The sequence below is a fragment of the Lagopus muta genome, chromosome 3, assembly GCF_023343835.1.
Source record: "Lagopus muta isolate bLagMut1 chromosome 3, bLagMut1 primary, whole genome shotgun sequence".
NCBI classification, from domain to species: domain Eukaryota; kingdom Metazoa; phylum Chordata; class Aves; order Galliformes; family Phasianidae; genus Lagopus; species Lagopus muta.
Genome location: NC_064435.1, coordinates 20,435,991 through 20,451,229, shown reverse-complemented (window position 1 = coordinate 20,451,229; position 15,239 = coordinate 20,435,991). Strand labels below are relative to the sequence as shown.

The window sequence follows — 15,239 nt, the reverse complement described above, 5'->3', positions numbered from 1 at the left end:
ATTTCAACATAAGCCCTCATCCACAGCTTTCACATTTACATCACTTCTCCCACAAAGAGGTTGTAAAAGCCCATTAAGGAGTGAAAAAATTTAAAAATCCTGAGATCTTTAGTGAGACAGCTGATTTACTTCTTAGGTGTACAGTCTCATCACTTACTAGCCTGGTGTCTGTAAAGCATTCTCACCATTCCTCTCTTTTCTTCGGGCACTTTTTCTAATTCTCACCTTGTGATCACACAGCACCTCCCAGGTGCACACATTCTGGGGTCTAATTTTTGGTCTAATTTCCACTGTTTTGGTAGCTTTTCAGTCCCCGTCTTGGAATGTTGTTCCCCAGCCTTCACCACTCACAACTAATTCCATAAAGACAGAATTAAGACCTACATAAAGATCTATGCCTGAGTATAAGATTTCCCTTTCTAGTTCAGTCTTTTCCTCGTTTGGTCCAAAACCAGCTCTGCAGCCTGCTTTTCTTGCCATTTACTAACTCCACCATATTGGTTTTTATTCTACCTAACCCCTCCTCCATTCCCCCCCTACCACCCCCTTTTTTTTTTTTTTTTTTTTTTTTTTAAATCCAACACAAACCTTCTTTATACTCTCGTCTTTAAAATCATCCCTCATGCTTCAAGCATTTTCTTATATCCAGCAGACACAAAACCCTAACTCAACCCATATTTCTGTTTCTAACTCCAAGTTCAGCTCTCAGACTTCCACAGACCAATACACACTACTCGCTGCTTCAGCTAGACAACACTCCTGTGCACTTGTGGCATAACAAGTGCAAAACATCTCTAATCAGAACAATACTGTCCCACAAAGAATCTTCTGCACAGAAATTTATTTTGGCCTCGTCAGTAGTTAATCTGGGGTCTCTTAGTTCTTTCCCTACATATTTATTCTGGAATCACTGAAGTACAGGAACATCTACACATCAATCCTCTCCCTAACAAAAACCTTGCACTGCACTATGAAAATACAGCCAATACAGATACCTCACGGCACAACTACAAGTAATTACATTGTTTCCACACCCCAGAACACAGTACTACTAACAGCAAAAAAAAAAACTCACTGCTTGAATTCCTGAACTGTCCAAAGCAGCGGTAATACTCTTACAGCTGATTTCTGTACTAAAGTCTGTATAGATTATTTGCCTCTATACAGTATGCCCATATTCAAACCTATAAACACAGTCAAAACACTGAAGTCCCTCCTTCAGACATTTTTAGTGTCTGAGACTAGTTTCTGCCTATGCATGCCAGTTACTAATTCTCCCTTCCAATTATTTCTCTAAAGGTGCATTTTGCATTTCACATCTACTTTCAAAGATCAACAGTCAAGAGCAGAGTACAAAAAATATGTAATAAGAGGGAAGGGATGATTATGCCCCTGCAAGAAGCAAAAGCAAGCAAGTACATCTTCAAAATTCTTCACCTCAATTATTTGGACCTCGCTAACTTTCATATTTTATGAGACTCAACAGCTCAGGTCAAACAAGAATATTAATATAAATATACAAACAACTTAATGGGACTAGAAAACTAGAGCTACTTCAATCTATGCTCTCTCTTAAAGAAGAGCAGCCCAGGAGAGTTGGTATAATTTAGCCTCAAGAAACAGACTCAGTAGGCTCTTAATGACTCTTTACCTGATTAAAAGGTAAAAAGCCTTCTCAGTGGTATCCAGTGAATGGACAGAGAGAAACAGGCACGAACTGAAATACTTGGAAAACTCACTTAAACGTAAGACTGTTTTCACTGTGAGATCTGTCTGGCACTGAAATAAGTTGTGCAGATTAGTTGAGAAGTTTTCACTCTCTTGGAGAATTTCAAAGTCCTCAAAAGCCTTCTCCACTTAGACTGCAGTGAATTTGGATTAGCTAGTCTCCAAAGGTCCCTTTCAGCCTCAACAATTCTATCATTCTACCGCAGAAAAAAATTCCACTGTATTGAAATTATCCAAAAGTTTGCAGATAAGTATATTCTTACCTGCAAGTTAACTGCATCTTGATAAGTCAGCTTCACTGCAGCTGGGATCTGGGAGTACACTAAGTGATTGTACTTGGGAATGAGCCCCATTAGGTCAGATATCTGTCGTATCACTATACTGTATGCTCGTGCTAAACTGCTTGCAGAAGTTAAATAGCTGCTTGCATTGCTGGCTTCAAGTGCTGCAGCTGCTGCTGCAGCGCTCGTACTGATGGTACCACTCCGGCGTAGGTTTGATGGATCAATGTAAATCAAGCCTGCTGAACTCGCTAAATATAAAAGTATGACATTAATTAATGTAAGCTTTGCCATGCATTTTATGTATTGACTAATATGATTAACATTTCTAGGAAAGAAAAAAACTTGTAAATATTACTGATCTTAACAACTATACCTATTAAAAAGTTACTATCTACAAAAAAGAACTATAAGTACGCTTACTGTAGTTAGTAACATCTCAAGAACTAAACTAGATCCCTCCTTTTGCTAAATTCAAGCCCAGAACTGGAACAGTCAAGACATATCATTGCTATCCTTCTGAAAGAAATACATAACATTTCATTCTTATGAAAACAAAAGAAAACAGAAGAGAGTAAAGCCACGAGTTAACTGACTTTCACACACGCATTTTGCTCATACTTGCCTGCTGGGGTTGATGTGCTGGAAGGAGCAGTGCTAGTGGTTCTCTGGTTCTGGGTATTACGTACAGCCCACTGCATCGAACGGGGTGCCTGGGCAGCACCAGTGGCATGTGAGCTATTTGTGGTTCGTTCCAGAGGCTCATCAAGCATGAAGGTCTCCTGTTCCATGTCATCACTCTGACTGCTGCTGCTATCCGAGTCACTAGAATCATTTGATTGAGAGTCATCTTCAGAAAAAAATGCTGGAACACTGCTAGCTCCTATTAAAGAAAACAAGCAATGAGCAGTAATTGACAACCACAGCTGTATACACACATGCATATATCATGTAATCACTGTAAATGTTCTCATGAGAACTACACATACTATAAAAGTTCAGATGCCACAACTGCTCATTTAACAAGTTATCCTTATGACATACTGTAAATTTTCCACAGCAGGTTCACAACAAACCACTAAGATTATCCGAGTTCCAGAAGAGAAATTAAGAAATAATTCAATTCTTAAAAACTTCACTGAACCCAGGCAATGAGTTCTAAAATTGGGCTTTCAAAACTGGACAGCACAACAGTTTCTTTCAAAGAAGCCTTAAAATGACTGGCCAAGTTTCACGTTCTCTTTCAAACCACAGCTAACTGCTACACTAAAAATGAGTGAAAACACTTCATTGCCCTTCACGATACTAAATAATTTCTAGCTAACTAACACAGGCTGAAGCTTCATAAGAGTAGAGAAAACAGGACTAATTTTAGCACAAGTTCTGAAAATGTCTGCACAGCTTTTTCCAACTACTGGCAAAGGAAAAGCAAAGGAAAAACAAGAAAAATGGAAAGATGGAGGTGGGAGAGAAGAAGGTGGGTGAAGAGGAAAAAGAAAGGGAAAATAAGATTACAAGGAAAAGGTATTTGTTATGAAATGTCATAATCAGGTAATTCTTGCTCTGCTCAATCTAACTGCAAAGTAAATTTCTCCAGGGCATCTTTGGAATGCCAGATAGAGTCCAGATCCAAACATGAAGGATAATGTTTTTTAAGATGAAAACAGCCCCACCCTTGTTAAGCTGAATGAAACCACTATCATTTCTTTCTCCTGTGTAACTTAGTTTTAATACCTCAACAGCTAGATGAAACACGAGATGATGTGGCATACCTGCTTCTGACCCAGCAGTAGCTGCAGTGACAACACTTCTGCGCCCACTAGCATTGTCCTGATTACTGTGGTTACTCTCACTGTCACTTTCTGTTTCAGCAGCAGCTAGCAAATCCAACTCCATATCACTGCCTACAAAAACAATATAAAAAAAAAATCTCATGTTTAAAAACAGAAAAAAACAGAATGGCTGTGGTGGATCAAAGACGTTAAACTAAACCCAGAGCCTCTTGCTATAGCAAAAACTAACAGATATGCAGGGAAAGAGCACAGAGAGAGTGCAAATATGCAGCAATACTTGTAGCTTATTTTCTCATTTTCCAGTAGTTAGCAATCCCTGGCCTTCTCACTCAATACTGTGCATATACATTCAACACACACATGTTGAAAATTAAGGCTTGAAGGATTCACGGCATCACTAAACTCAAAAGACTTCATGACTTCTCCCATATGTGTATTAGGACAATTTACCACAAGCTGTTTCAAACAAATATCCAACAAACATCTGGAAACTGGAAAATAACTAAGTAAACCTAACTAAAAATACAGGTTCTATTCAATTTTAAGTTTCAAGATTGAGCGTTCTACATCCTCAACAAGCAAATAAATTCATTTCCTGTCCTGTAAATTAGCTGACTGGAAACACAAGGCACAGTAAGAGAGGTGGTCATTTTTTTCTTTATCATAGCTTTGGGCTATCTAATCCCAAAATGACTCATGCAAGGTAATCACATTAATGGCAAAAAAGTTGAATTAATTTTATCTATTAAAAATTTGATCCAAAATTTAGTGTAACATGACTGATTTGAAAACCAGCTCATGATGCTTCAGAACCCTTTTGAAAACACCTGCTATAACCACTACTTTATCATTAGCCATTTGAGAGTAAATTATTTTTCAATCCACCAAAGAGTTTGTGTAAGAAACTGCACCAATACAGTCAGCAGCAGCAAATACAAAAGGTAAAACAGAAGTTGGTACCAAAACATTTTTTCTTTATTTTTTGATACTTCAATATTCTCTTCTTATGCATAAAGAAAAATAAAAATGCTTCCGCATGGTCCTAATATGAACTGTACATAATTTTACCCTAAAATCATCTCCTAAGCCCTTTAGTTCTCTCTGCTCATGTCAGTCTCATAGATCACAACCATTAGTGGTTGATGCACAGTTTGTTAACCTAACCAGCAACATGCACAATGTACATTATACATACCATCTTCATCATGCTCATCATGCTGCCCTTCTGCTTCAGCATTTTCTTCACCATGTTCTTCCTGCTCATCGTGATGGTCTTCCTCACCAGCTACCCCCTCAACAACCTCAACCTGGAAAGAGTATTTTAATTTTATGTTACAATAAATTCCTTATAAAAGATGATTTACGTATTTTCAGAAACAAACAAGTGTAACATTTGATATAAATAACTACTGAAAAAGAAAACACATTTCAGAAATACATTTCAGATGGCCTCAGAATTGAATTGACATAAATGAATTTTCAGCCACAGTGGTTGTTTACAGTTGAGGCCACAGCACCTTAAAAACAAAATAAATCCAAGCCCACAGACAGGAAATAGCTTTGGATATTAGATTTTTACGCTGAAAGGATAAAACCGACTACAAAACCTACAAGTCATTTCAATATATTGAAGAGTTACCATCCTTTAGTAACCATATACCTTCAAAGTGTTTGAATGGGGAGTTCTCATACAGTGTAAAATTACTACACTGACACTACAGATGCATTTATTGGTAGACTAAGACGTATTCGGCCAAACTCAAGGCACATCTCATACTCTGAAGAGACTACTGTTGAATACAAAACAATGTTGATTACAAAGCTCTGTGAAAGCAAAATGCTCATGGCATTTTATGAACTCAACAGTACCGGAGGAGATAGTTTCAGTTTTGCAAATTGGAGGTCCTGATGTATGGATTTTGGATCAGGTGTTAAAGCATATGCTAATGCATCAGGTGCCATGCTTAGGAAGTAAAATAATTAGAAAACTGACCTCTTCCACATCTGCTGAAACTATATCATCTTGTTCTTCATCCCTGCCACGAACTGGTTGCGACTGGCTGATTCGTCTTTGCTGAGGATTCCTTATGATGTAGGATGACTGAGACTGGCTAGAACTTTAATTAATAAACAAATAAATAAAATGGGGAAGAAGGAGAAGGTGTTATAACAAAAAAACATTAAGAAACAAAGCAACACTTCAGATATATATATGTTTTTTTAAAAAAGGAGATGTAAAAACCCAATGAAATAGCTAGACAAAAAGCAGACAGAGGCAAAAAAAAAAAAAAACAACAAACTTATGTAGCTTTATCATGAAAGTATGATCAACTCTATTCCTAGATGGGTGCATAGGAGCCAAATAACTTGCTGACAGCAAAGCCAAACTGAAACAGTAAGTTAGCATAACTGGAACACCTAAAGCCAGTAAAATCTTTTAAACTAGTAAGAGAAACTCCAAGCTTCATGTGTAAATACATCCAAATTCAGCAGACCAATTACATTCAGATAAAAGCTGGCAAAAATATTTTTTGGTATTTTTCGGAGATAAACAGTGAAAAGCAGGAAGAAATTATTGAAAGTTAAAACAAGAAATTCCTGTTAGATTAAAAAAATAAGATTTTTAAAGAGTTTTCATAGTTAGGGCAGTTACCAATCTGAAAAAATTGCACCAAAACATGGTGTGGAATTCCCACTTTTGGAGAGATTCAGAGCCCAAATGGACTATGGCCCGAGTGATCTTACAAAACCTGAGTGGGAACTTTGGGGGGTACAGGCAGGAAAAGGAGCAGGGTTATAACTTAAGATCTCTGGACATCACTATCAACCTAAATCACTTAGAGATCTGTCAATAGGAAGTACTTCCAAAACGCTTGGCCGGAATAAAAAGCTTCACCACTTTCCTGTTAGTGAAATGCTAACAGTAAAACATAACGTAAACAACAAAACCACCCTGAACATTCTCTGAAAACAAACAGCGAGCTTTACCTGCTAGACTGGTCAGATGATGGTCTTGGTGGTAGAGGCTCCACGGAAAACAGTTCTTCACTTCCCTGCATGGCATCTATACTAGTGCTAGCTAGAGTAAAGGGAGCCGTAGGACGTGCAATTCCCATCCTGACTGGAATAATTAGAGATTCTGCTACATTACACAACTCTTCAACAGCATAAGGCAATAATGCCTGGAATACACGTTTACATTTTCCAATTGGCTGTGGGATAAAATTGCTAGAGGGGAAAAAAAAAATTAAAAAAAAAAAAAAAAAAGTTAAGTAGGTTATCTCTTAAAAATTCTTTGTATTAATTTTTTTCAGAAAGTTGAAACAGTTATCTTTAATACATAGTGATGCTGTATGTACATATATATGCAAAGCTAGTGAAGTCAGTTAAAAACACTCATCATTCAGTAACGAGATTAGGGCTGGAGGTTTAAATTACCACTGACAAACAGCCATAGACTGTATTATTATTATCATTTTTTTAATCAACTAGATTAAGAAAACCTACCAACAAAAATCCTAAAGTTTTAAACACGGAAGTTCAGCATTTATGTTAATAAGTAAACTTAACAAACTACATGATAGCAGCAGCTATTATGCAGTTCAGATGTACACACATAATAAACAATGCTGTCTGTAGACTGTAAATTAATTCAAATGTTTCTGTCTCTTGGTGATTAGTATCAAATCATGTTGAGAGAGAATTAAAAAATGAATAAAAGCAAACAATGAAAACAAACACTCTCCATACTTACTTTTTCTTTTTGGAAGAAGCCATTTCGACACTAAGAATGACAAATACCCTTGCCACAGAGCGCAGGAATCTCATTGTAACAGCAATAGCTTCTTCTCTGCGTCCTGGTGTATACTTGTTTTGTAATTCTTTTACAAGAGTACCCAGTAGAGTATCTAAGAGCTGCAGAAACAGATCATTAGAGTCCAATAATGGTATGTGTGAAACAAGCCAGATTAAGAATCAAGAAAACAGACCACAGCCATAACGATGTGATTTCAAAAAAAAAAACAAAACACAACAACCACACAACTAATTTCAAGTCTTTTTTAAATTAGTCTCCAAGTGTTTCACCAAAAATACCCTAGAATATCTTATCATATCACAGGGATTGTATAAAGATGGAAAAAGACGTTTTAGCAAGCTCTGACACAGACGACAGGCAATGGCTTTAAACTGAAAGAAAGCAGAATCAAGCTAGATATAAGGAATACATTTTTCATGATGAAGGTTGTGAGACACTGGAAGATTGCCAGAGATGTTGCATACAGCCCGTTAATGGAAGCTTCTGAAGTTGCAAAAGGCTATGAGCAACATGATCAATAGAAATATGTCTGCCCACGGCAGGCAGGTGGAGTACGTGATCTTCAAGGGTTCCTCCCAACCCATGCTGTTCTACAATTATTCAGAATCTACGTAAGACATGGCTAAATCTGCTTACCAAAATGTCAGCTGTGCACTTAACAATAAGGCAGTGTGTAAAACAGTCCAAGCGAATAGTCCCACTCTGCTGGTTGAGGTAAACTTGTTCTTCAGGCAAAAGATGGCCTATCCTACTGCTTGCACTAAGACTTGGGAAAGAAAAACAAATAAAATTCATGTAAGTCAGCGGGTCTCAAACATTAGATCAAATTTTACATTGATGACTATTTGTAAATACACACGGGTCTTTATTTTCTTGGGAGCCAAACATTATCATAGATTTCAGTGCATTCCAGTCTTGCAAAACACGTTCCAAAGCAAGCTGGGCAAATCGAGGAGGTTCTAAATCGTGATCAGGCATATCAGAATCTAAAGAGAGAAAAAAGCAATATAAGAAGGAGGTACTGGAATACAGAGTTTGCCATTTATTATAAATACCATTTATTAAGTGAAATCCTTACCCTCAGGATTTGCAGTTTTACGATTGCGATCTTCCCTAATTCTAGGTGGTCTGTATTGGCAGTGTTCCACAGTTTGCCTGGCAACTGTCTGTACTAAAAACAGCAGAAGATGTTCTCCCCTATAATGAAAAAAAAAGTCAGTTAATGGAGATATGATATACTATGTATTTTAAAGTAATAAAGATTAATCTGCTCTAGTTATTGCATGTATGAACTTGCCTGCTGTTTGGCATAGTTACAAGATTTGTGGTGGTAAGCAGACGATAAAGGAGATCAAGGCGAGCAGACTTCTGTCCTGCAATTAGTGTTTTACACTTGCACTTCTCCCAGCAATCACAGTAAGCTGTGGGTGATGTTCGCTTCAGTCTACAAGAAGGAAGAAAAAAAGCAAAGCAATGTTACAGCAGTCCACAATGCATCAAGTATTTCCTACACAGGCTGGAGTGTAAGTGTAAATATTAAGATTCCCACTAGAGCTTTCCCTTATTAGCAAGATACTGAAGTACGGCTTAAAAGAGCAGTGTAGAACTGTGTATTTCTACACTTGGCATTTGCTGTTCTTATTTCTTATGCTCACTTTATGAAGGCAGCTTCACTGGACAGCTTTTCACAGTGCTTTAAAGCTCATCCAAGAAAACAGACACATCCAAAATTAGCACACAGCTAAGAAAGTTAGACTGAGAATCTGTTCTACATGCAGTAAAGTCCCAGTCATTTTATAATGTTGAGAAAAATCTTTATAATTGAGTCTGTTAGCACTGTTTATTACAGCAAGGATATTAACATGGTAATGTTTACATACAGTAACAGTGGTGTAAAACATCTACAACTTCAAAGCTGTACTAGACTGATCAGACATTCTGACTGCTTATTTAACTGCTAGCTCATTCCTCCCTTTTTACCTGAAATCCTCTAATTTCAGGGATGAATATACTACACTTCTTTCTGAAAGTTCACAGAATGAGCTGTCATTGGGATTCACTGGCTTCAGCAAACTTCTGGAGATACCCAAAATGAAGAATATTACTCTTAGATAATTAAGCACTTATGGATGTTGGACTTGCTTGTTTACTCTGAATTTTATAAAGTGGAAAATAAAAGACCACTATGTTACTATTTCAATTCTGACCCATAAAATCAATTTTACAGAGAAGAGAAGGAAAATAAAGGCATTAAAAATAGTTTATTAATCTTATAGTATCTAAAGACTTTAACCAAGGGAAAAAAAACAACCTAAACCAATTAATCTGTGAGAGAGAAATGAAGCCACAAGATTAGTTTTATTGTAAGAAACAGAACAAAATACTTACTTGCAGTCGTGTCCTTTGTGACACACTCTTGCACACTCTGTGCAACAGCAAAGAGATTCTAATAGACCACATGTTCGGCATTCAAATATATCCTAAAAAAGTTAACCAAAATGTTATGTAATTCTGTCAGAACATCAGAGGTTAAAAAAATTGCACATGTTCAAAATGATGTCTTCACTTAGCAGTCAGTCAGTTCTAGGAAGTGAAACTGGCGCTAGAATACTGACTGTTTTCAAAGAGCAGTTTCCATTAAAGTTTTTGTTAAAGATAGTGAGGGGAAAACTACACCCATTAACAGCAATAGTCTGACCAATACTGCCAGCCTCAAAAGTAAGAAGCAACCAGGGGAGGCAATGACAATATACAATTAACAGTTACAATAATTAGAACAATATCACTTTAATCATTTGAAAAAAATCAGATCACTAGACCAATACAATACGTGGCTGAAAATATAATTTAAATTAAAAAAAAAAAAAAAAAGGCTTACTTGGTTAATATGCTCTGCACCAGTCCAGGTAAAACTGCATGTATCATTACAACACAAAACATACAAAGGAGAGTCATCTGGATTTGTACCAGAAGGACAAACCATTCCCATAAATACATCATCTTCTTTTTCACTTGAAGTTGCTTCAGCTAAAGGAACAGTAGAATACCAGTGTTAAAAAAAAAGAACACACCACAATAAAAATCACTAACAGTACCCATACAAAACAGAGGAATGACAGTACAAAATCATGTACAGAATTTTAAGTTTCACTAAAGTCTTCTTTACAGATTTTTTGAGAAAACCCTTTTTTGTCATGTCTTAGTTTCAGCTGGGACAGTTATTCTCTTCATAGTGTCTGCTATGATGCTAGGTTTGGTTTTAGGAGAAAAACACTGATGTTTCTAGCTGTTGCTGAGCAGTGCTGCAAAGAGTCAAGGCTGTTTTAGTTTTCTCAGCTTCTCATGCTGCCCTACCAGCAAGGGGCTGAGGTGAAACAAGGAGATGGGAAGTGACAGAATCAGGACAGCTGATCTTACCTGGACAAAGGGATACTCCACACCATATGAGATCACACAGAAGATACAGAAGAAAACTATGAAACTAAAAAAAGGGAGTTCATTGGGCTGGCTGCCACTGTGCAGGAATTAGAGGGGCATCAGTGGTGAGCAACTGCTTGTGCATCACTATATCTATCTATATATAGATATCTATATAGGTATCACACTGGGACGTGGGGGGAGCAAGCAAATGACTGCATGGTGCTTAGCTACGTGCTGGATTAAACCACAACGGTCACATCACAGGTGTTTAGAAGCTGCTATCGCCAACAATTCTTTCCCTGTTTTAAATTCACTGATACACTGATCAGTATAAGACATCACCACTTTGAAGGATTTAAAAAATTATCTACGAGCAATATTCTTCTAAGGAACACTCGCAGTCTGAAAGACGCTGTCACACATCGCTTCTAATCTGCTTATGACCCTCAAATTTAGCTTCATATATGACTAGTTAAACACTGCTGCTTAAAAGTCACAAAGTCTGTATTTGCATAAAAGTCTTCTCTGTAACAGCATCTAAGTTGGCATGAAATAAGAAGCTTTCCAAAACATGCAGCAGTCTACACTGTTCTGTAAAGAGAGTCCAACCATCAGTAGCTCAAACACACAATCTCACAAACATGATACACTGTTAGCAATGAATCCGAATACATGTCAGGGCCAAACCTGAGAAGGAAACAACACACCAATAACTTGTGAAACTAGCGTACCTTTAGCAATTTTCTGTGCAGTTTCTAGAATTGTAATTGCAGCAGGGTATGCCCGGCCACTAACTGCCGACATGAATGGTGTCATGCCTCTTGCATCCCTGGGTGGTGGGAGGAAAAAAAAATTTAAAGAAAAAAAATCAAACAAATGAAAACACTGAATTCATTTCATTTTAAACAGGAAAAGTACAAAATAAATACAAATGCTCAACAGTGCTAACCTCATGCAAACCAGAAAAACGTTCAGTAAGATTAAGTACTCTTACTCAGTTTACTTCCATGAAATAAATCTAATTTCAAAGCATGTCAAGATGCAAACACTGACAACTTTGTAGCAATTCTCCATTTTACAAAATGTGCCTTTAAATAACATTTTTAAAGGGCTTCTGTGCAATACACTTAATGTGATATAACATTAAAGGAATAGTGAGAATGTACTCGAAAACACTTACTTGGCTGAGAGCAGTTCTCGAAGATAAGGTTGTAAAACAACACTATCACACAGTAATTTCAGTATGAAATGAGCATTTGCCTTCCGATCTTTTGATTCCACTACAGATGGTTCAGTAGAAGGCCCTATAATGACAAAATGAAAGTGCACAGGAGTCGTTTTCCCTCAAAAAATGACTATCTATTAAAGGCAAATAATAGAATGTTTTACTTGGGTGATTAATCAGTAGGACTATTCAGCAGTTTGCTAGGTGCAGTAATATTTCACTGAAGTACTGAGAATTTCAGTCCCAAGTTACATTCCTAAAAAGAGACGGTAAGTCTAATTTTACTTAGCTAAGAATAATTTTTTTGCTTAAAACTTCACGTATTCTGCACACTCATGAAGTTCAGATTCAACACAGTCTTCATTTGGTAAGAGGCATTTGCATGTGTAGAAGGTGTGTGCAAGCTTTCCATCTTTTCAGTTCATTTTGCTTCTGAAGCATTATCAGATAAGCACAATGCTCTCACCTGGTATCGTGGAGGTGCTCGGTCCTTGGCCGGTGCCGGTCGCTGCTGTGGTAAGAGATCCCACAGCGGGGGCCAGGATAAAATCAATGTCACCATCTTTCAGTAAACAGAACAGCAGGATGTATATCAATATATCAAGACATCCCTGACAACATGCTCTTTCTGCAATGTCTAACACACTGCAGGTTTTCTGTATTTAACTGGTACTCTTTCCTACAAACGGCCATGTTCCTAGACTAGCAATCAACTACTAGGCATATTTTACTAAAGTCTGACATGAGCACTAGAAAAACACATATTAAATTTAAAAAGAGTGTTCAGTAAACTCTTAAAGCACTTCTTGCTACCTCACTGACATTCAGTGTTTAAGTCTCAAAATGAAGTCTAATAAATTCACCTTAAATGCCATCGGTTCCTTCAGTAAATCTCTCATTTTACAGTTCAATTTATTGCAATAGCAGACTTGCCTGTATCTATCGCAGGAGGATCTGGAACCCAGCTGGGAGGAGCTATTGGTGGAGAAACTGGGTCCTGGTGATCACTCGATGAAGCACCAGCTTCCTGTCTGCCCAGTCCAGCAGCTCTCAAGGATCTTCTCATCATTTCTCTTAACCTCAGACTGAATAATAAAATTAAAAAGAGTCAAGATAGTAAAATTGTAATCTACAATTAGAACATCTTAAAGCAAACTTTCACACTGGAAAAAGAAACCGAACTCTTCTTCAGCATGGACTAGAATGAACAAAGAGGTAAGCCTATCCTTCAGAGTCACCTCAATAAAAACAACTATATGACAATGATGTTTAGGATAAAAAGAATCCAAATCAGTTCTTCCCCTCTCATGTTCTATTTATCTGATTAAGTGACCATTTTTCCACAGAAATTCTCTTTTAAAAAAAAACAAACTTGTTCACCATTGAAGTACTTCCAAGATACTTAATTCATCTTGAAGAACATGAGAGCTTATCCTCAAATTCTCTTTCCTCATAAGGAGAAACATTTCCACTTTGCTACCGAAAAGAAACACCTAAACCCCAGAAAATGGAATTAGTTCAGAAATATCCCATTAGCTACCAATCCAGAAGGACTATTCGAAGATGTGAGATCTGACTTCAAACTAATAAGAGAGCCATTTTTGAGCTATACTGAAGGAAAGAAATCAGAGGTTAGAAGTAGTACCAAAAATCAGAAAACAAGAGAAAAACATTAGTCAGTTTACCTTCTGCTACTTGATGATCCTGCTCGACTTCCTGGGCCATTACTTGACACAACTGAAATTGCATTTGCAATTGCTTCCACAGCTGAGAGCCTTTCAGCAAATGTATTCCTTTCAGAGCGCTCTGCTTCTGAAAAAAATAAGAAAATTATAAGGAAGGAGCATAACGTAAGAAATGCCACCAATCGTAATACGTTCCCTGCAATTTATTTTATTAAGATTTAGAGGGACACAGTAGGCTCAAGCAGTTACTTTGGGTTTTCTTTTTTTGATTTTTTTTCTGTTCCTGTGTTTTATTTTGCTTTTTTTTTTTTTTTTTAAATGGACAAGCGTTAGCTATGATTTTGACAGGGCTTGATTTCCAAAAGGAAGGAAATAAAAAGTACACACATTCCAGAACAAGTTTTCAGTATCATCAGACAAGGATCTAATATAGCTGACTGCAGACACTTGCTGAGTACAAGGTTCCAAAGTAATGACAATAAAAAAAAAAAAAAAAAACCAACAACAAAAACAGAACAAAATGAAACAAAAAAAATAAAATACTTCACAATGAGCAGCAACACAGTTCCAAGCCTCTAAGATGTGCTCTACTTATGAGTATGCTTAGGAAAATTAACTGCAGTGAGAATATAATATGGTACTGCTACCAGTTCAAATTCAAGTACAAGCATTATTTCTGGTATCTAAAACCTAAGCACCACAATACCTAAAAGTCCTAGTCATAGCCAGGATTGAGTTGTGCCAGGTGCTGTACAAATTAGAAAATCCTACCTAATTGTACATAGTACAACTTGAAGCAACCACTTGAACAAGAAACTAAATTTCATTGCAAAAAACATACAAAATAAAGTGGTAGAAAGTCAGCTGTGCACAACTAACAGCCACCCCTTCTTTAGGACTACTAGCAAGGATGACACAGCCATTACATAGCAAATTACAAGTCACTGTTGCAATGGATCCAAAAAGAATGGAAGGAGAAACTACATTTAGCAGGACAAAGGCCAGGAGAGAGACAACTTTCATGTCAACAGAGCCAACAGCTATTTTTATTACAACCTACAAGAAAAGGGTGCCTTTCTGACTAAAAAGAAAATCTTTGAAGTGAATCTGATCGTTCTTTCAGAACACTTCCTATAGCTGCTACAGCTACTGCTCACTCAAAAGAAAACCAACAAACAATACTCAGTTCATGGGTATTCATTAAAGTTATCTGAAATTCTCCATCTAAGTCTTCAAGTATTTTACCTACTTTGGACATTTCCTCTAGACCTGTCTTTCCTAAATCACTTC

At 37.0% G+C, this 15,239-nt stretch overlaps 1 protein-coding gene across 1 annotated transcript in view; it reads right to left on the bottom strand.

Annotated features, from left to right (window-relative positions):
- UBR5 (ubiquitin protein ligase E3 component n-recognin 5) overlaps nucleotides 1-15,239 on the bottom strand; it is a 79,581-nt gene that overhangs the window by 17,257 nt on the left and 47,085 nt on the right. The window contains exons 22-39 of the mRNA XM_048939052.1: nucleotides 13,950-14,076; nucleotides 13,198-13,349; nucleotides 12,731-12,826; nucleotides 12,220-12,343; nucleotides 11,771-11,868; nucleotides 10,498-10,646; nucleotides 10,008-10,099; nucleotides 8,917-9,063; nucleotides 8,698-8,816; nucleotides 8,479-8,605; nucleotides 8,256-8,385; nucleotides 7,557-7,717; nucleotides 6,791-7,030; nucleotides 5,796-5,919; nucleotides 4,998-5,109; nucleotides 3,782-3,913; nucleotides 2,635-2,892; nucleotides 1,992-2,260 (exon numbers count right to left, since the gene is read on the bottom strand). Of these exons, the coding sequence (XP_048795009.1) occupies nucleotides 1,992-2,260; nucleotides 2,635-2,892; nucleotides 3,782-3,913; nucleotides 4,998-5,109; nucleotides 5,796-5,919; nucleotides 6,791-7,030; nucleotides 7,557-7,717; nucleotides 8,256-8,385; nucleotides 8,479-8,605; nucleotides 8,698-8,816; nucleotides 8,917-9,063; nucleotides 10,008-10,099; nucleotides 10,498-10,646; nucleotides 11,771-11,868; nucleotides 12,220-12,343; nucleotides 12,731-12,826; nucleotides 13,198-13,349; nucleotides 13,950-14,076 (2,657 nt within the window). The remainder of the gene's footprint in view (nucleotides 1-1,991; nucleotides 2,261-2,634; nucleotides 2,893-3,781; nucleotides 3,914-4,997; nucleotides 5,110-5,795; nucleotides 5,920-6,790; nucleotides 7,031-7,556; nucleotides 7,718-8,255; nucleotides 8,386-8,478; nucleotides 8,606-8,697; nucleotides 8,817-8,916; nucleotides 9,064-10,007; nucleotides 10,100-10,497; nucleotides 10,647-11,770; nucleotides 11,869-12,219; nucleotides 12,344-12,730; nucleotides 12,827-13,197; nucleotides 13,350-13,949; nucleotides 14,077-15,239) is intronic.